The sequence below is a fragment of the Epargyreus clarus genome, unplaced genomic scaffold, assembly GCF_041222505.1.
Source record: "Epargyreus clarus isolate Ecla_fem2 unplaced genomic scaffold, WU_Ecla_fem_2.2 ptg000009l, whole genome shotgun sequence".
NCBI classification, from domain to species: domain Eukaryota; kingdom Metazoa; phylum Arthropoda; class Insecta; order Lepidoptera; family Hesperiidae; genus Epargyreus; species Epargyreus clarus.
Genome location: NW_027332217.1, coordinates 7,449,875 through 7,470,133, shown reverse-complemented (window position 1 = coordinate 7,470,133; position 20,259 = coordinate 7,449,875). Strand labels below are relative to the sequence as shown.

The 20,259-nt window shown below is 34.5% G+C and overlaps 1 protein-coding gene and 2 long non-coding RNA genes across 3 annotated transcripts; 1 reads left to right on the top strand and 2 right to left on the bottom strand.

The window, feature by feature from the left end:
• Window positions 1-277: 277 nt before the first annotated feature.
• On the bottom strand, window positions 278-1,544 carry LOC140744870 (uncharacterized). The gene is made up of 2 exons (XR_012102596.1): window positions 873-1,544; window positions 278-314 (listed from the first exon to the last, which is right to left on the bottom strand). It is a non-coding gene; the product is annotated as an uncharacterized LOC140744870 (long non-coding RNA).
• An 806-nt stretch (window positions 1,545-2,350) lies between these two features.
• Window positions 2,351-9,617, bottom strand: LOC140744869 (armadillo-like helical domain-containing protein 3). Its single transcript, XM_073076561.1, has 13 exons — window positions 9,087-9,617; window positions 8,512-8,672; window positions 7,966-8,133; window positions 7,301-7,412; window positions 6,806-6,973; window positions 6,119-6,260; window positions 5,571-5,650; window positions 5,184-5,316; window positions 5,020-5,104; window positions 4,047-4,279; window positions 3,463-3,589; window positions 2,980-3,134; window positions 2,351-2,669 (listed from the first exon to the last, which is right to left on the bottom strand). Exons 1-13 carry the CDS (start codon window positions 9,353-9,355, stop codon window positions 2,409-2,411), a joined length of 2,094 nt encoding a protein of 697 aa, XP_072932662.1. The 5' UTR covers window positions 9,356-9,617; the 3' UTR covers window positions 2,351-2,408.
• Window positions 9,618-12,674: 3,057 nt separating this feature from the next.
• Window positions 12,675-17,780, top strand: LOC140744868 (uncharacterized). The gene is made up of 2 exons (XR_012102595.1): window positions 12,675-13,388; window positions 17,676-17,780. It is a non-coding gene; the product is annotated as an uncharacterized LOC140744868 (long non-coding RNA).
• Window positions 17,781-20,259: the final 2,479 nt, after the last annotated feature.

Here is a 20,259-nt window from a genome sequence, read left to right as displayed (position 1 = left end):
TATTGTTATATAATTAATAAAAATATTTAGAAGGAATACTTTCGTTTGATTTTTATAAGCCTTTTTTAATACTATTTGTGTAGGGCATTTTTTTTACTTTAACAAGTGAAGACATTTTGTTTAAACATTACGCTAAAGAGATTATAACCACTATGTTTTATATTTTGTAGAATTTTGAACTGCTAGTCATTTGCAGTCCATTGCACAAATAAATGTGTAGGCACATATTGCACATATAGATTATGTAGGTAATGTTTAATTAAATAAAACAAACAAATCAGTCTTCTATTATATTAATAAAATATAACATTTACCTTAATTAACAAAAGGGACGAAATTAATCTTAAATACAAGGGTCTCTACTGGCTACTTGGACGTAACTCAAAACTATCCACTGACAACAAGCTGCTCATATACAAAACAATACTGAAACCCATTTGGACTTATGGTATACAGCTGTGGGGCACGGCAAGTACCTCTAATGTTATGATCATCCAACGAGTACAAAATTACATCTTAAAACAAATATCAAATGCACCTTGGTTTATTAGAACAACAGAGGTCCATGAAATCCTGAACATACCCATGGTAAAAACAGAAATAGAAATTCATGGAGAAAAATATAAAAAACGCCTACATAGGCACCCCAACCGACTGGCGGGGCAGCTGGCAACTGCAGTCACTGAACGTCGCCTAAAAAAGCGGCGGGATATGTTCGATGACGCGTGACTAATAGTCCGAAAATAAAGAAAGGGTCGGCTCCGCTGGGAGCAGTTCCCTACAAGCCTTATTGACTCACAACACATCTGTTTATAGTCGCAGACAGACTGATCGCAGATGCCAACACAAAAAAAAAAAAAAAAAAAAAAAACCTTAATTAACATTGACTTCATTTATGAGGGTGAACATTAAACCACATCTGTAATTACACTATTATCTTTGTACTACACTACGTAATAACATCGAAAATACATTTTAAAAATGCCTTATTTTTAGACTAATAATGAAATTAAGGAGATGGTTTAAACTAGCTCATAAAGTACACATATAAAATAATATATTAATAACATTATAAACTTAATGGTTATCTTGCAGTAATTCATAGACATATACCTCGTTCTTTCTCAGCCTAAAATGTTAAAAGTAGTAGCTAGTGTTTTAAATTGAAAACATTTTTATGTGTTTTTATTATCTAACACATTCTGGTACTAGATTTTTCTTTTTTGATATGATACCTTTATCAAAATCTACACTCAATATTCATCATTGGTGCAATTATTTTAAGGTATAATTATTTCCATACATGTATGCTTTGTTCAATTTAATCATCTTCATGTTTAGTGAACCTTAGTAAATACATTTTACTATGCAACTATCATTTAACTTTCCACAAATCATACAAGTACAGATATACATAGTTAAATTGTAAATAGTTATAAGACGAAGACAGAGTTCATATAAGTGAAAAGTAAATGACTCGCCAAATAATTGAATCAAAATAGGTGCTACATAGTTTAAATAAATGACAATACAATTAATAAATGTGTATTGGTATAATAAACATGCAATCAAACAGGAATAACAACAGTGTATGAAAAACTGTTGTTATTCCTGAGATCTAAGTTAGAATATCATGAATATTATATAAGGCATTCCAACTTAGTCCTTGGGGTAACTATGCTTGTATTTGCAATATTAAGCTGAACTTAGGTAGGAATCTAATCTTATATGGGGTTGACTATACACATCCATGGGCGGCAGTAGGTACTTACTGTCACTGCATTTGCATGCATTTTCTTGAGTAAATGTTAGTTTTTACCTCATTATGAACCAATTACTTGGTGTGGTGGGACAGCAGCGCGGCAACCTGGCACGTACACTTAGCACCTCACTGGTTGTTATTTTAGTAGTCCTTAGTGGGGGCGTATAGTCAAACGACGGGCAGCGCGGGCACAGCGGGCACGGCGAGCGCGATGTACTGTGACAATAGTGCCGCGGAGTGGTCCCGTAGCGCGGCGTCATTGCGCATTCCACTTATTGAATAACAACCTGACTTAGGTAAGTCCTCAGGAGGGGGGGGGGGGGGGGTGTATAGTCAGGCGACGGGCAGCGTGGGGAGAGCGGGGAGCACGGATACAGCGGGCACCGCGAGCGCCGTATTGTGTGACAGTAGCGCGACGGAGTGGTCCCGCAGCGCGGCGTCACTGCATATTTCACTTAGTACTGGATTTGGTTGTTATTGTAGTAGTCCTCAGGGGGGTGTATAGTCAGGCAACAGGGAGCGCGGGTACAGCGGGCACGACGCAGCAGCGCAGCCGAGTGATCCCTTAGCGCAGCGGCGTCACTACTCGGTGCACTCAGTACCTGACGTGGTTGTTATTGCAGTAGTCCTCAGGGGGGGTGTATAGTCAGGCGACGGGCAGCGCGGGGAGAGCGGGGAGCGCGGGGACAGCGGGCACGGCGAGCGCCGTATAATGAGACAACAGTGCAGCAGAGTGGTCCCGTAGGGCGGCGGCGTCACTGCGGAGTCGCGCGGCGGCCGAGGCGGCGCGCACCAGCCGCGACAACAGTGCGCGTTGGGAGCGCTCCGCGTAACGCTCGTACGCCTCCAACCCCTCTTGTAGCTTCAGTATCAGGCTATCGTAGTTCTTGCGCACCACTTCCAGTATCTGAAATGAATGTTCAAGAAGTAAATCAAGTTTTTTCTTCCTATATGCGTAGAACCAGTAGTATATTAGTATTTCATGTGTCAGTATCGTAGTCACTTGACATCAAGCATGTTTTTTACAAGTTCTATTAATTGTAAACACTGTGCTATCAGAATTAATCAAGCTTTGTGGTTTGGATGATTTGCATAAATCTCAAATTTTAAATCAATTTTTAGTAAGCTTAATAAAATTTTGATCATTCACATTTTTCCACAATAATCTTAATAAAGTCAAAATCAATCAATCAGCTAATGTAAATGAAAAACAGTACCTGGTCCTCAGTAGGCGTGGAGAGGTTATTGAAGCTGAGCCAGGCCTCAATCTTGGGCGAGAAGTGTTGTATGATGGCGCGCACGTTGACGAGGCAGTTGGCTAAACGTAGCGCCTCTCCCTTGTACTCGCCGTCGCCGGTTGAGTACCTCAGCGCTGTAACATACACATAATTTATAAAATGGAAGAAATGTTAAAAAAGAAAACACTTTATTTTACCATGGATGAAACGATTCTAATAGTTCAAATAGGCACAATCTTAGGCCTTACTTGTAAATTGAAGTCCTTTATGTGATTTTTTTAAATTAAGGATTTAAATTAAGGCCTATAATTTTAGGCCTTAAATTAAGGCCTATAGTTTTTGGTAGCACACAAAAGCAACTTTTAAAATTTTAGCTCCCTTTACTTTTGAAATTTATAAAAAATATAAATATGTATTATATAGTGGATTATGTAGTAATAAATAAATGCAATGTTAACATACCCATGTAGAAGAGATTATCAAATACTTGGTGCATCCTTATAAGTTCATAGTATAGTTGATCGTATGACGCCGGTGTCGGTAAGAATGTATCGCCTACTGTTATAAATAGATTGAATATATTCACAACCTGTAAAAGAAAGAAGTATGTAGATGTAATGGTTACGAAAAGTATTTATTATATAGTACCTCATTATTATGCATAATGATATAGAGTTCAACAAAAAAAAAAAGATTAATGAAATGGTACGTCAAGCTAGGTCATTTTAATTTTGCAGGCAATGATCTTGTATTAAAATTTCAAGTATATTCAAATAATATACTTGAAATATTAGACATAATAAAATAAGTATCAACTACCTTGTCTTTTCCACATAGTTTAACAATATTTATATGGTAGAACGAAATCACAGTACATATTGAAATCCACCCTTGTTCATAATATGCTCATAATTAATTAAATAACAACAACCTTGCATTTTCCTCATATTTTGCCACGTGTGGTATTTATGTGGTAGAATGAAATCACAGAACTAAACTATTGTTAGACGGCTATTTCTAAATGTCTCTTATAAGCATGTTAAAACCTGTTGTGCCATGATGAAGATATTATGCCGTCGCAGCAACGTAGTCTCGTTAGTCACGAGGAACTTGAGCACGGCGATGAGCGCCGCCCACAGCGGGCGCCAGTCCCGAGCCAGTCGCACGCGGCAACGCTTCTGGTAGCTCAGCAATCTTAATAACACCCCCACGCATAACTGGTACAGCTCACCGGGAAACTTCTTCAGCAGGTGACACATCATGAACTCCACTAGGAGATCTGCGGATAAGATCAATGGTACACGTTACTAATTAGAATTGAACTTTTTGGACGCACTAAGGGAATTTTGGCAGAGGAGAATATTGTGGGGTTTTGCGTCACAGATTTGCTAATGTTTAAAGTGGATGTATAACAAGGACTGTCAATAATAGTAGTGAAAGCATACAGGTGGCACATCATGAACTTTACTAGCAGATCTGCGGACGATACCAATGGTACCAGTTACAATCAAGCTTGAAGTGAACCTTTTGGACACATTAAAGGAATTTAGGCAGGGGAGAGTATTATAGGGTTTTCGTCACTGATGCTTGATGTTTAAAGTGTATGTAACACGGAGTATCAAGATGGAAAGGCTAACTAACACGCAAAGTGACACCTTTATTATATAGTCTAAATTGGCTTGTATCACCAGCGTCCTTGACTGCCTGATAATTTTTTTATTCACTATAATAACCACCTTGTGTCGTAGTATACTAAAACTTTTACGAGAAGCATGGACACTAATGGATTAAGTATTTTTATGTCTCTCCTTAAATAATAATTTTCTTATTTCATTTGTTTCTTAGCAAATATTTTTTTTTTATTTTGCACTTTAAAAATGATGATTTTTTTTACGAACTATACAAGGGAATAAGTAATTATGTAAAGAAAATACCAAATGAAATGCAACAACAACGTAAAAAAGATGTTAGGTGCAAAATGTTAGGCGGAAATAGGTGTAAAATAAAAAGTTTTTAAACCTATAAGAGTAGAGGCAAGCGGCTGTGAAGGTGGTTCCTCTAGAACTATCTTCCTGTGTCGCATTGGTAGTCTATACAACTGTACCTGTATTTATACAAAATAAAACTGTTTAGTGACATAGTATTTCAAAATAAACTATATAATGATTATAGAAAAATATTACCTTAAAAGTTAAGTTTTGGTCATGCATAATGGAATTGGCAAACTGCTCTTCCACGATGCAGGTAAGTGTAATGAAACAAAGACTGCATTTATTTATGCTGGCTTCTGTCCTCGTGTCGGCCATTACTATGGAACTGAAAATATTAGAAGATAATAAATAAAATATACCTTTGAAGAAATTCTGAAATTTAGTCTTTACATAAAATATTTTTTGTGTAGTTCTCCTGAGAATCAATTAATAATTCATAATTTGCTGCAAACATATTGATTTGTGTTACTGTATGTGGATTAAATAGTACAGATGTTGCTTATGAATGGACGTACTAGACAGTCAAAAAGTCATAACACCCTTATTTTTGTATAATTAAGAGTTTAGAAATATACTTACCAATATTGAAAGAATGTTACTAGCAGATTTGTTGGCTGATCATTATCAAGAGCTTGAATCTGTGCTAAGTTTGGTGGACTCTGCAACAATGGAAACCAATATTTGGAGCAAAATAAAAGGGTTACAGCAGACACACTAACAATTGTATATTTATTTGTTTAATTCTAATATTCCACAAGCTAACATGGCAAATAAATTGTATGTGAACTTCATGCTCATTTCATACTGCTGTTATGTAAAAACCATTATTATTGATATTATGAACACATAATATTTAGGCCATCCAGTCTCGGCGACTTTTCACAGTACCTCTGCTGTAATTTAGCTTAGTCTTAGCATGAAGACTAAGCTTTCCAGCTTAGTCTTCATGGGTAGCGAGCGCATCTGCGGCCGACCTCAGGTAGGAATATCTAATCCTATCTGAGGTTGATTGCACATGTCCATGGGCAGCAGTAGGAATTTACCATCAGGTGGACTGCTACTTCTATATTATAAAAAAAAGCAATGATTCCATTCCTTTACATATTCAAATATTGTTTATTAAATACCTGATGTGGAGGTAGTGTTGCGGGTGGCGATGGGGGTGCAGATGATGCAGCGGCAGAAGATGAATGGGCCAGCGTTGTCATAAAGTTTCGGTTCAGGTGTGCAGCTTCATAAAGAGCTAAGAGCATGCCTTCCTCCCCACCACTAATAATAAAAAATGAAATTAGGTTATACTTTAAAGTTGTTAATATATGGACTTGCTTTTATAACAGAGCTTTAGTTAAGATAGATGAGAATTAACACAAAAAATTAACACATATGAAACACGAAGAAAACAGAATTGATGGAACACTTTTATATGGTTTATTACTTTCAGCGTAGGACAAATAAATAAAGTAAAGAAAGTTTCATGCATTTACGTTGATAGTGAAAAACTCAAATTTGTATACTTTTGCCTTTAGTTGAAAATTATATGATCGAATTTTTTCAAAGTCACTCATCATACATTAACATTTTATTTTACTAAATAACTAAATTACACATTGCAATTTAGTTATTTAATGAAATGTAACAAGGTATAGTCCGCGTAAAACTGCTAGTCCACTCTGAATATAGAAATGAATCGCGTCACCCTAGCAAATTGTACGACTACACATGCTCGCAACAACTGCAGAGAGGATTTGCCGTTTTTACGCTAAGTATAATTAAGATTTTATTTTAGGTGTTAAAAGTTTATGTAGTGGTCTTACTTATTCCTTTGTCCTCTAACAACTGGCTGTGTGTCGTCACTGGTAAGAAATATTCCGCCCACCATGCTAGTGAGCGACGACAGCCATCCCCCGCCATTACCTGCTTGTACGCCTCCAAATGTAGACATCACATAGTCGTTTAGTGCAGCGGTTATTACTTGGCCATATCTAAAACATATACATAAATGTTAGATTTTGTTATATAGCATACAACAGTTATTGTGAGATTAAATATTTTTTGTTTGAGGATGTTGAAGGTATGGGCTATAATGACCACTCTGTAGGCAATATGTCTGTAGTCTAACATAAAATTTCTCATTGCCAAATGTTTGCTTTATCGCTTGATTTAAGGTTCATTCCAAAATATTATGGTGTTTATAATTTTTTGCTTATTTTTAATTACCTAATATTTTCTGGAAGTTTTATTGCTGGTTTGCAATGATGGGATTGTTTGTCATTCAAGAAATATACATATATAACATAAATAGTTCTTACCCATTTAAAGCTAGTTCATCATCTAGGATTGATAACTTCACTACATAAGGGTTGGCTGATTCCTGCTTCTTATAATTAACCAAAAACATCAACAACAGAACCACATCATATCCTGAAAAAAAAATTAAACTTGTAATAATAATAAATCAATATAATAATATGTTAAACATACTGAACCAAAAATGTTAAGAAACCGCGTTGATAAATGACTAGCTGACCCGGCAAACTTTGTACTGTTTACTACTCAACTCTCTACTCTACTCAAAATCTATTTATCAAATATATTTCATATAAAATATAGCCTATGTTACTCGTAGATAATTTGGCTTTCGAATGGTGAAAGAATTTTTTAAATCGGTCCAGTAGTTTTTGAGCCTATTCATTACAACCAAAAAAACAAAGGTTTCCGCTTTATAATATTAGTGTAGATCAATGACCCAGATGGATGTGATGTTATTTTGAGTGCAATAATTCTATTAATACATTATATTTAACACAATACTTTTACTACAGGTTGTTGGTCTTGAATATGTAAACTCTGCAGCAAGAGATTCACAAATTTATGTTTACTTCAAAAATATAGAAAGTTAAGATTTATTGGTGAACTGAGTCTTTTAAACATTTGTTAATAATTATATAAGTTAATATGTTTAATGAATCCTTACCATGTTGCTGCCTTTCTGTAGCCGTACACAATAGTTGTATTAATGGTTCAAACAATGAATTCTGCATCAAATATTCTACAAGTGGATTTTCATCAATATTATCTATTCCTGTTGCTATAATTAAAAGCAATTTCAAAACCATTGACTTAAGACTCTCAGGGACATCACCTGAAACATGACCAATTGTAAATAAGAATATAAGTTAATTTAATTATTACTTATCAATAAATAACTTATTAGAATTCAGAATTTTAAATTCTCAATTGTAAATTGAAGTACATTTCTTTTATAATCATACATATACCCTGGATTCGAATACCAGACCTCCAACTTGACCTCCAGAGGTTAGATTACAAATTATCAGACACTTATTCTTAATTCATAACATCAAATTAACACCAACATATAAATTCTGTGCAATGTTTTTTTTATTACCATATTACATGCATAATTTGTAAATAAATACTGAGATCAGCTAAAATGTTACTATATATGGGCTCCACATAATTATTATGACTACAATATTGAAAGGGACTTAATACATACCAGACAAAACTGTACTGCAATGTTCCAACAATTTCTGCATCTTAGCATTGGCAGTTTCAGTACCCAATAGAATTGCCTTCATGTTTAAACTGGGATCCTGTCCAGCTCTTTGGTACATTGTGGTCAGAAGTGCACTGAATGTTTGAAGTGCATATACTAGCCTAGAATATAGAAAATTATTGATATTTACCAATAGATAAGACAGTGTTAGAATATTTTTGGTGCTATTCGACAGGTATGTTCCTTATAATATACCTCAAAGTTTTATATAGACTTTTTATTGAAAGTTTTTTTATTTTTTAGAGATGGCCATAGATATTGTTACAAGTTTTAATATTTTTTCTTTGTAATGAGCTACCCTGTACCTAATGCCCATAGTTATTGCCACTCATTAATATGGAATTTATGAACAAGGTAGTCAGCCAGTCTTATAAAAGTCATATTGAACTTTTATTGAAACTCAAAGATATTAATGCAAAGCTAATTGCTACACAAGTAAGTTGGAAGATCTTATAGTACTGATTTTTGATTAGTAAGAGATTTAAGTGGCCTTAAAGTAAAAGCATGTTTGTTACCTTATATGATGTTCTTGACCCAACATTTCAATGCATTGGAACATTAGTAAATTAATATTCTCTTTCATATTCATCAATTGTTCAGCAGAGAGCTTATGGATTTCTGCTTCTAACTGAGGTATTTTAGGCTTGAGCAGGAAGAATTCATCCCAGAAGGTTGGATTTTCACTCGTCAAATCCTCGCCTTTGAAGAACGATTCGTATATTTGGACTACCTTTTCCTTCAGGTGTCTTTTAGACCCTGAACCACTTCTCTTTCTCATCGACATCGTTATATGTTGCTATTCGAAAGAAATACTGTACTCTGTATACAACACAATAATCTTATACGCTACACCTCATGTGGAAAAAAACAATGTTATATGGCTGCCAATATGAGAATCAACAAAAATTAAAAACAATGTGGTATTTGTAAATTCAATTGTGTATTTATTATGAATTAACACAATTCTTCGACCAAATATTCACACAATTTATGATTGAAGCAAAAAGTATCTCCTTTTTGCCATATGTCACTTGTCATACTAGGACTGTCAAGTGTCAAATACATCATCATGTCAGCAGTCAGATGCAGTGTTTCCTGTTGCCAATTCGATAAAATGCCAATTTAAGAATAAATAGCTATGGCGTTCACGTAATTTATTTATCACTGTTATTTCAAAATAAAATTAACTTACAGTGTGAATCCCTCACTCATGTTTACTCAATAACGTTTTATTTAATAGGGAATATGCATGTGATTTAGATTTTTATTTTTTTCCTCGGTACATTACGGTCCTGAAATTACATTTAAATCATTATTTTTTCTTTATTTAATCAAAAATCGCAAATTATGCGAGCGAAATACAAATTTGCAAAACACATTCACATTGGTCGAATCGAAAAATGACGTCACATACGATGTTTATCGGCGTCGATATTCAAACTGTTTGAGAGAAAAATTGTTTTTGTCTATATTCCTACAGTGTTATTTATTACCTAGTGCGATTTTTCTACATAGTATTATTAGGAATAATCAAGAAAAATGATTGAAAGTAGTTTTGTCAAAGCACAATCGGACTATTTACCTAAAATATGCAAAATGAATAAACTGGTTTTATGCATACGTCAATTCAGAAATATTTAACTGATCATAACTTATTTTGTTAATATTCTTATATAGGAGTAGCAGACGAGCATACAGTGCACCTGATGGTAAGTGGCTACTGCCGCCCATGGACATCCTTAATCAACCCCAGATAGGATTAGATATTCCCACCTATGTCGGCCACAGATGCGCCGCTACCCCGGAGGACTAAGCTGGAATGCCTCGAAAAAGTCTGTCTCCCTTAACACCCTTCAAACCGGAACACAGCAGCGCCTAACATTGTTGTTATTAGGTAGAAATAGGTGTGGCGGTGGTGCCGCCGGAGTCGAACCACAAAGGGTTCTACCACCTTCAACCTATCACCTATCTTTATAATATTATAATAGACTAGCTGACCCGGTGAACTTCGTATCACTTACCATTTAACATAAACCATACTAATTTAAACCCTAATTATGCATTTCAAAAACCGGTAACTTTATAAAGGTTATGATCAGTCTTAAGTATAGGCTCCTTAATGGGAGGAAAGAGTGGAAAAATCACACAACTTAAGTAACCTGACAACACTGACTGTCAGTGTCATTGTCACCGAACTGTCCATATTATTGATTATTTTGTTATTTCAAAACCATATTTCAGAAGCCATTGTTAACTTTTACAATGCATTGTCCCTTTTGCAAAAAGTGGATAGAACGGCAGAATAAAAGAACCTTCCCCAGTTGCACTCAAAAATTGTTAAGATGCGATTACTGTTTCATAATAACCGCTGATACTTTCAAGTTTTGTATAAAGTGCGGTCACAATTTGAGCCGAATAATAAGAATTAATAGGGCTAAGCAACAAAAAATCGAGTGAAACAACAAATGTTATCAAGACCGAAGTTCGTCTCAACAATGCCATCATCATCATCTGAAGGAATAACAATTTCGGAACTTAATTTAACTGGTGAAGAACTAAAATATTTGGATGAGATAGAAGAAAGTCATGAGCACAACATCAGCAATATTCTGGCTGTGCCAGACTTGTCTGAGTCACCGAGGCCTCCCGCCACGCCGTCAAGTCCTAGTGAGCAAAGTGAAGACATCATTAGCAAGTCGTGTTTATAAATATTATCAATTAATCTAACATAATTATTACTACCGACCGATCTCTCTTCTCAGCCATATCTACAAGCTGTTCACCAAAGTGATTACCCTTCGCCTTAATTCCCGATTTGATCTTGCCCAACCCGTAGAGCAAGCTGGATTCAGATGTGGATTCTCTACGTTAGATCACGTCCATACTATGAAGCAGATAGTAGAGAAAAGCATAGAATACAATCAGCCCCTCGTAGTCGCATTCATTGACTACGAGAAAGCATTTGACACCGTAGAACACTGGGCTGTTATGCACTCTCTACAAAGAAGCTTGGTTGATACAAGGTACGTCGAGATAATTAGAGACATCTACCGAAACGCTTCCCTACGTGTTAAGCTACACGATCTAGCAAGACCTGTGCCTATAGAAAGAGGGGTGAGGCAAGGTGATACAATCTCGCCGAAATTATTTACATCATGCTTGGAGGATGTCTTTAAGCTCCTTGACTGGACTGACAAAGGCATAAACATCGACGGCAAACGCCTCTCCCACCTCCGTTTTGCGGACGACATAGTAGTATTCGCAGATAACATACAAGAGTTAGAGGTAATGATCCAGGAATTATATACAGCCTCCCTTAATATCGGTCTAAAAATGAACACCAACAAGACGAAAATTATGTGCAAAGACGTCGACATAGATCATATTACGGTAGACGGGAATACAATAGAGAAAGTTACCAGCTATATTTACCTCGGTCAAATCATAACTCTCGACAGGTCTGGTCAGGCACAGGAAATCCAGCGGCGTATCCAGTTAGGATGGGGTGCTTTCAGCAACATGTCTGAAGTATTTAAGAGCAAACTACCTATGGCTCTCAAACGTCGTGCTTTTGACCAGTGCATCCTTCCTGTCATGACATATGGAGCGGAGACATGGACCCTCACTAGCCAGCACATTGCCAAACTCCAAGTTGCGCAGCGAAAAATGGAACGTGCTATGTTAGGCATTACGTTGCGAAACCGTATCCCTAATGCCGAAATCAGAAAAAGGACAGGAGTGTCTGACATAGCGCAAACCATAGCGCACCGCAAATGGCAATGGGCGGGGCATGTCTGCCGGAGGGATGATGGCAGATGGACCCGAAAAGTCCTCGAGTGGAGACCAAGACGAGGCAAAAGGAATGTTGGGAGGCAACCCGCACGATGGACCGACGACCTGGTCAAAATAGCAGGCCGCCATTGGATGAGAATGGCGAGCGATCGAGCAACATGGAAACACCATGAGAAGACCTATACCCAGCATTGGGTGAATAATGGTTGAAGAAGAAGAAGAAGAAGAATTATTTTGTTGCTGATTTAAGTGCGATCGCGGAAATTTTTAAAAATATCTTTCTTACCATAAAGATTAATATATGTTTAATTAATATATGTTTATTAAAATAATTGTTTGAATTGTATCAAAATGATTTTTATTTCAGACAACTCGTGCCCGAACTCGTTGCATTCTTTGTCTATCCACTTCATTCTGATTTAGGGCCGTATTAATAGATGGGTCTCAATATCAATCTTAAGTTCGTATCAACTGAGTCGCTCTTAAGTTGCGATCAGCGACTTTACTTGTATTTGATAAAAATGGCATGATTTTATATTTATGATCATGTTGTAGGATATGAGTAAACAACTAATGCGGTTGTGGATGACCTAAAGCAACAACAATGTTTGAAACATTGTCAAATGGAGGCAGAACTTCTACCAGTGATGCAGAAATAAATTCAGATGTATCGTAGCTGACTCCAGGGCTACTTGTTAGTGCTGATGATGTTTCCGACACTGTATCAGGTATGTATTTTAAATGTTTTAAAAGTTACTCTACATATCTAACTATTTGAAGTACTACATCTATATATCTAAATAAAGTTAGCTATGCGTTAGTTAATGTTATACAATAATAAGTAATATTTCAGACTGCATTACTAATATTCTTTTTTATTTTAGAAATGACTATTACGCCCCATCTGATGATACACAAGAAAAGGAGAAAGTTATCAAGCATAGCACTCCACCCTGTTCACCATCTTTGCATCCGCCTGCTGCCTCAATGTTAGAAAAAAAAAGAAAAGCTTTTGATTTTATTAGGTACATAGCTGTTATTTACTTATAACATTATTATTATATTCAATAAAAACAGAGAAGATACAATAGGTATATATTTTAAAACCTATATTATTTATATATATATAATCCTGAACTTACCACTGACTGACTGACATGCCGTTCTCCATGTTGCCGTCTAGGAGCGACTTTGTTGTCTATGGCGGGTTTTCTCCTCTCCCCCCCGAGGCAAAGGGAAAAATATGAGATGCCATAGATTCAAGATGGCGGCCGATTTAAAATTTTTAACTTTTTTATTTATTGACTTTACGCAGATGTTTGTTTCTTTTTCGAATAATATTCGGGTGGGCGTTACGATGAAATTGGAAAAAAATGAAAAACCAAGATGGCCGCCGAGATATTTGAGTTTGAAATTTTTCAATTTTCGAGGTGTTTTTGGGAGGTCGTATCTCTTGGGATTTTTAATATTTTGTTGCCATTTTTTTAAATTTTCTCGGATATATCCTCAATTTTGTCAAATCGGATTTTTTTTTTTTCAACAAGATGGCGGGTCGTCTGTTAGGCGATTTGTAAAATGTACGAAAAAACGGATTTTTTGAAGTGAAATATTCGGAGGTTGGCAACGTTTGAGCTATTTGGTTTGTTCGGGGTGGTCGTGGGGCTCGGTCCGAAGTGTTGCCAGGTTTGAGTTTTTTTCTCCCCACTCTTACAATTTTTCAAACTTTTCATTCAAAAATATGAAAAGTAGAAGGAGAAATATTTTTGATGAACATTTTTCACAAGAATATTTTTTTTGGCTGTCGTAATGACATTTGACCATTTTCGTCGATGTCGACTGGCAACACTGGCCGCAGGAATTTTTTTTCAGTTTTACGAAAAATCGACTTCATCGACCTGAAGGAGTGGTGGGGGGTGGGTTTAATGTATGAGTGGAATTTTTTGTTTGCCTCCGTGTCTATGGGAAAAATCTGAAACTTTCAAAATTCAAGATGGCGGCCGAGCTGGATTGGGCAACTTTTTTTTATTTTGCACCTATCCAACATCGGTATCGTTTCCGGCTAATTTGAGGGCGACTGATACGATGAAATTAGAAAAAGTTGAAAAAACAAGATGGCCGCCGAGATACTTGAGTTTGAAAATTTTCATTTTTCGAGGTGTGTTCGCGGGGTGGCACTGATGTGTTTTTTTAAATATTTTTTTGATTTTTTTCGTTTTTTTTCTCGGATATATGCTCAATTTTACCAAATCGGATTTATTTATTTTTTTAACCAGATGGCGGATCCTTCGTCAGGCAATTTGTAAAATGTATGAAAAAACGCATTTTTTGAAGTGAAATATTTTGAGGTTGGCAACATTTCAGCGAATCGCCTTGTATGGGGCGGTTGTGGAGCGTGACTTGAAGTGTTGCCAGGTTTAGGTTTTTTTTTCTTTGTTCATACTTTTTTTGGAACTTTCCATTCAAAAATGTAAAAAGTAGAAGGAGAAACATTTTTAATGAAAATATTTTACATGGGTATTTGTCAGGGGGGTCGTAATGACATTTGACCATTTTCATCCAAATTAACTGGCAACACTGGGAGCTAGATTTTTTTTTTCACTTTTTTGACATTTCGAGTAGCCCAGCCTAAACTATTGGTGGGGGGTAGTAATAATGTATGAGATACTTTTTCGGTATATTATGGTGGTTATAGGAAAAATGGGAAACATACAAAATTCAAGATGGCGGCCCTCCTGCGATTTTCAACTTTTTTTTTATTCTGCGCGCCTATCTGAGATTGGTGTCATTTTCGGCTAATTGTGGGACGACTGTTACGATAAAATTAAAAAAAAATGGAAAAACAAGATGGCCGCCGAGATATTTGACTTTGAAATCTTTCATTTTTCGAGGTATGTTTGTGGGGTCGTAGCGCGGTGGTTTTATTAATATTTTTTCGATATTTTTGATTTATTGGCCGGATTGTATCCTCAATTTTATCATATGGTAATATTATTTTTTTTTTAATCAGATGGCGCACCTTGTGTCAGCCATTTTGTAAAATGTACGAAAAAATGCATTTTTCGAAGTGAAATATTTTGAGGTTGGCAACATTTGAGCGAGTCGCTTTGTATCGGGCGGTCATGGAGCTCGACTCGAAGTGTTGCCAGGTAAAGTTTTTTTTTTCATCGTTCATACATTTTTTGGAACTTTTCATTCAAAAATGTAAAAAGTAGAAGGAGAAATATTTTTAATGAATTTTTTTCACAGGACTATTTTTTTTGGGTGCCGTAATGACATTTGACCATTTTCATCTTAATCAACTGGCAACACTGAGACAGAGAATTTTTTTTCACGATTTTCACTTTTTGAGTACTTGGGCGGAAACCGTAGACAGAGCATATAAGTTATGTATGGGAGATATTTTTTATTTCAAATGGACCCTATGTAAAAAATCAAACATCCAATGTTGCCATATACAAAAAAAATGTTTTCATACAAATGCATTTTCTACAGGATTATCGAAGATTTCAAGCTGTTGCCGCCATTTGACGTCATTTTTTTGTATGAGGCGCTTAATGGCACTTATAGACTGTACCAATGTGTAATGAAATATTTCAGTGTTGCCATACAAAAAATAATAATTTTCATACATGTGCATTTTTGTATGTCACATTTCAAGCTGTTGTAAATTTTTGACAACGTTATAATGTATGACGTGTTTGTATGTACTAATAGACTGCACATTTCGGTAAAAAAATATTTTTGTGTTGCCATACAAAAAATATTAATTTTCATACATATATATTTTTGTACGTAATATTTCAAGCTGTTGTCTTGTATTGGTAACATTAGAATGTATGAGGCGTTTGTTGGTACTAATATTGTGCACATTTTGATTAAAAAATATCTTAGTGTTGCCATACAAAAAATAATAATTTTCATACATGTGCATTTTTGTATGGCACATTTCAAGCTGTTGTAAATTTTTGACGACGTTATAATGTATCACGCGATTGTAGGTACTAATAGACTTCACATTTTGGTAACAAAATATTTAAGTGTTGCCATATAAAAAATAATAATTTTCATATATATGTATTTTTGTATGCAATATTTCAAGCTGTTGTCTTCTGTTGATATCATTAGAATGTATGAGGCGTTTGTAGGTACTAATATTCTGCACATTTTGATAAAAAAATATTTTAGTGTGGCCATACAAAAAATAGTATATTCATACATTTGTATTTTTGTATGTGGTGTTTCGTGCTGTTGTCTCCCTTTAAATACCACCACCACCAAGCCCAGCATCACTAAACGTCCGTTTTCTGTATGAGGCGTTTAATGGTAGTTATAGACTGTATAAATTGGTGGAAAATTATTTCAGTGTTGCCATATAAAAAATAATAATTTTCATACAAGTGTATTTTTGTATGTCATATTTCAAGCTGTTGTTTCCTTTTGATGTCATTCCAATGTATGAGGCGTTTGTAGATACTAGAAGTATTAACATTTGGGTAAAATAATATTTCAGTGTTCCCGTACAAAAAATTATAATTTTCATACATATGCATTTTTGTATGTTATATTTCAAGCTTTTGTATATTTTTGACAACCTTATAATGTATGACGCGATTGTAGGTACTAATAGACTTCACATTTTGGTAACAAAAGATTCAAGTGTTGCCATACAAGAAATAATAATTTTCATATATATGTATTTTTGTATGCAATATTTCAAGCTGTTGCCTTCTATTGATATCATTAGAATGTATGAGGCGTTTGTAGGTACTAATATTCTGCACATTTTGATAAAAAAATATTTTAGTGTTGTCATACAAGAAATAACAATTTTTATAAATAGTTATTTTTGTATGTAATATTTCAAGCTTTTGTCTCCTTATTATGTCTTTAAAATGTATGGCTTATAGACAAAAAAATCACGACCCAAATTCTTGGTATTTTGCAAATATTAACTCATATCTTTTCCAAACAGCCCCAATCAGAATTAATAAAACTTCAATATAGGGGAAAAAATGTAAAAAAATTTTGCACGCAAAACTAAAGAAGACAACCGTTCCGCGAGCTGCTTTAGCAGCGAGCGCACACAAGCGATACCTAGTTTGGTATTATAATTTGGAGTTACATTTTGAGTAATAATAAATCTCCTATTTAATATAAAAGATTATATAATAAGGAATTTCATTTTCTTTTTTTTTTAGAACTATATTTGGGATTATGAATTAAAGCTACATTTGGAGTAATAGAATTTAATAAGTTTCCTATTTTATATAATTAGGTTATATTATAAAGCATTTGTGGTTTTTCTTTTTCAGGTAAAGCTGAGTAATTTAAAATTTAAATCTACTTTGAAAAGGAACTAATATTTTATAATTTTAATACTAGAAATAGTTTTGTATAATATATTCTTTATAAAATTATATTTGTAGTATTTTTGACACATACCAGCCTTACCATACACATTTGGTTACACTTTGTATGTAAATAGCAGTAAATATCACTTCACTTGTAGCAAAGTAGCATGCAACTGAATATAAGAGGTACAAAAAAATACATTACAGAAGTATACTCCGAGAGTATAAATATATTAATTACAATTGCAATTTAATTAAATCAATCAATCCTGGATAAGATGTGAGAAAGAATAAAATATAAAATAATTTCATTACAATTAATTAAAAAAATTCATTCAATTAAAAAAATACAACATAAAAATTTTAATCATAAGTAATAGCTAAATTATGAAGTTGAATCAAGATATAAAAAGTTTGGAAAATCCAAAAGTGCACGACTCATAATGCTCATTTAATTATGAAATATAAAAAAAAAAAAAAAACTTAAGTCGTTCAAAATTAATTGCCGAAAAAACAGCTGTAGTAGGAAGAAGGTACTGCACAAGCGCCCCTGGTGGAATAAATGTACATAATATCTATAGATATACAGTCTTGTAGTTTTCGTTTTTTATTAATTGCAATTAAACGACACTGAATTAATTAATCATTCGCATTCAGTGACCTACAATCGTCGATTAGAATTTAAAAAAAAAAAATTACTCAAATGATGGATTTTTTCACAAGTTACAGTGTTTTCAGGTTTCACACATGACGGACAGGAAAATTTTTTGACCTATTTTGGTGTTTTTTTCCAATTCTATTGCAGTAAATCAATTTTTAAAAAGTATGGAATTAATCTCCATTAAATTATCTCGACAATAGTATGCAAAATATCTTGATTCCGTGAACTATCAAGGCTATAATAATAAAAATAGCCGCCAAAATGAAGCGAAAAAATTTTTTCGATCGTAAAGCACTCTCTGATGCTTCGCATCATGAGTCGTGCAATTAATATAAAAATTAGTGATACTTCGAAAGAGAAGTGTAAATAGAGTCTATACCTTTTTTGAAATTTATTTATAAGGGACTTCAGAAATATGTACTAAACCAACATTTATATCAATTATTTTTTACTTTTTAGTGTCATAGAAGTCGGTTGTATTTTTTTGTTAATTTTTTTTTCACCCTTTTTAGTGATGACATACTAACATTTATATTAATATACAATATAAAATTGTATAAACGTGATCATGAATGAAGGTAAGGTCTGAATTTACATTGATTGGAACTTGGAACTGTCATATGCGAGAAAGAGACAAGGATACTAATAATGTTGAAAAGCACCTATAGAAACAGCGAGATAGCAGATAATTATGACGAATATTGAAGGGGTAATCTCAATGTGGTTCAAGCTACGGCTGAAACCTAAATATCCGTGTTATGCCCTTCGGGGGTAAAACGGTTCTATTTATATAAAATTGATCGTCAACTGAACGTTTCACAGGTAAGAACAGTTTGTATGGGAAAATCAAATTGTCGTTTTTAGTATTTTCTTTGCAATTTTGTTATATTTTCTCATCGTTTAAACCTTCCCAGGACTTCCACGAATATTTCAAGACTAAAATTTGTCAAATCGGTTCAGCCGTTCTCGAGTTTTAGCGAGACTAAGGAACGGAAATTCATTTTTATTTGTATAGATCAGGGGTTCCCAATCTTTTGTAACCCGCGGCGCAGTTACAATTTTAATATTCTTTCACGGCGCCCTGTGCCCTGTCCTAACTACTATTTGAAGAAGACAGTCGAAAGAAATAGGTAACTACAATAATAGTAGTTACCTTAGGTTGACCGAAACGAATTTAAAACACCACAATATGAAATTGTACAATACGTTATTATAAAATAATTTAAACGGAAAACAACAAGAAAGACTTGAGGATAACAAAAATAAAATACGATATTTATTCAGTCAAATCAATGTGAAGGGTGAGCTAAGTGATCTCCGCGCAGTTTTTCAAAGCGGGGAATATCACTTGACACTGCTATTCTCATTTCTTGCTCCACATTGATCCGATATTTGTTCTTTATCACAGCTACATCTGAAAACCCAGCTTCACATAGATATGATGTTGCAAACGGAATGAAAATTTTTAATGCTTTGGATGTTAAATTTGGATATTCATTTTGAATCGATGACCAAAACGCCAATATTTGTGGTGTCCAATGATTAGAGGATCGACTCACGGCGCCCCTCTTTACTTTCTACGGCGCACCAGGGCGCCGCGGCGCACACTTTGGGAACCACTGGTATAGATTATAATGCATTTTGTGTGTTTCAAATGATAGACTTTGATGCAATATTTTAAAATTATTTATCTAAAATTATTGTTTGTTACAGTTAATGCAAATGTTAATGCGATTTTGGAGATATTTTATCTGTTTCCTATAATCTTGCACCACATTTTTCGTATTTTCGTATCTTTTGCAAAAGAAAAAACACTATATAATGTATTTATAGTAGTGGTTTTGCACAATAACTCTAGGAAATATTTATAAAGTGGTTATTTAG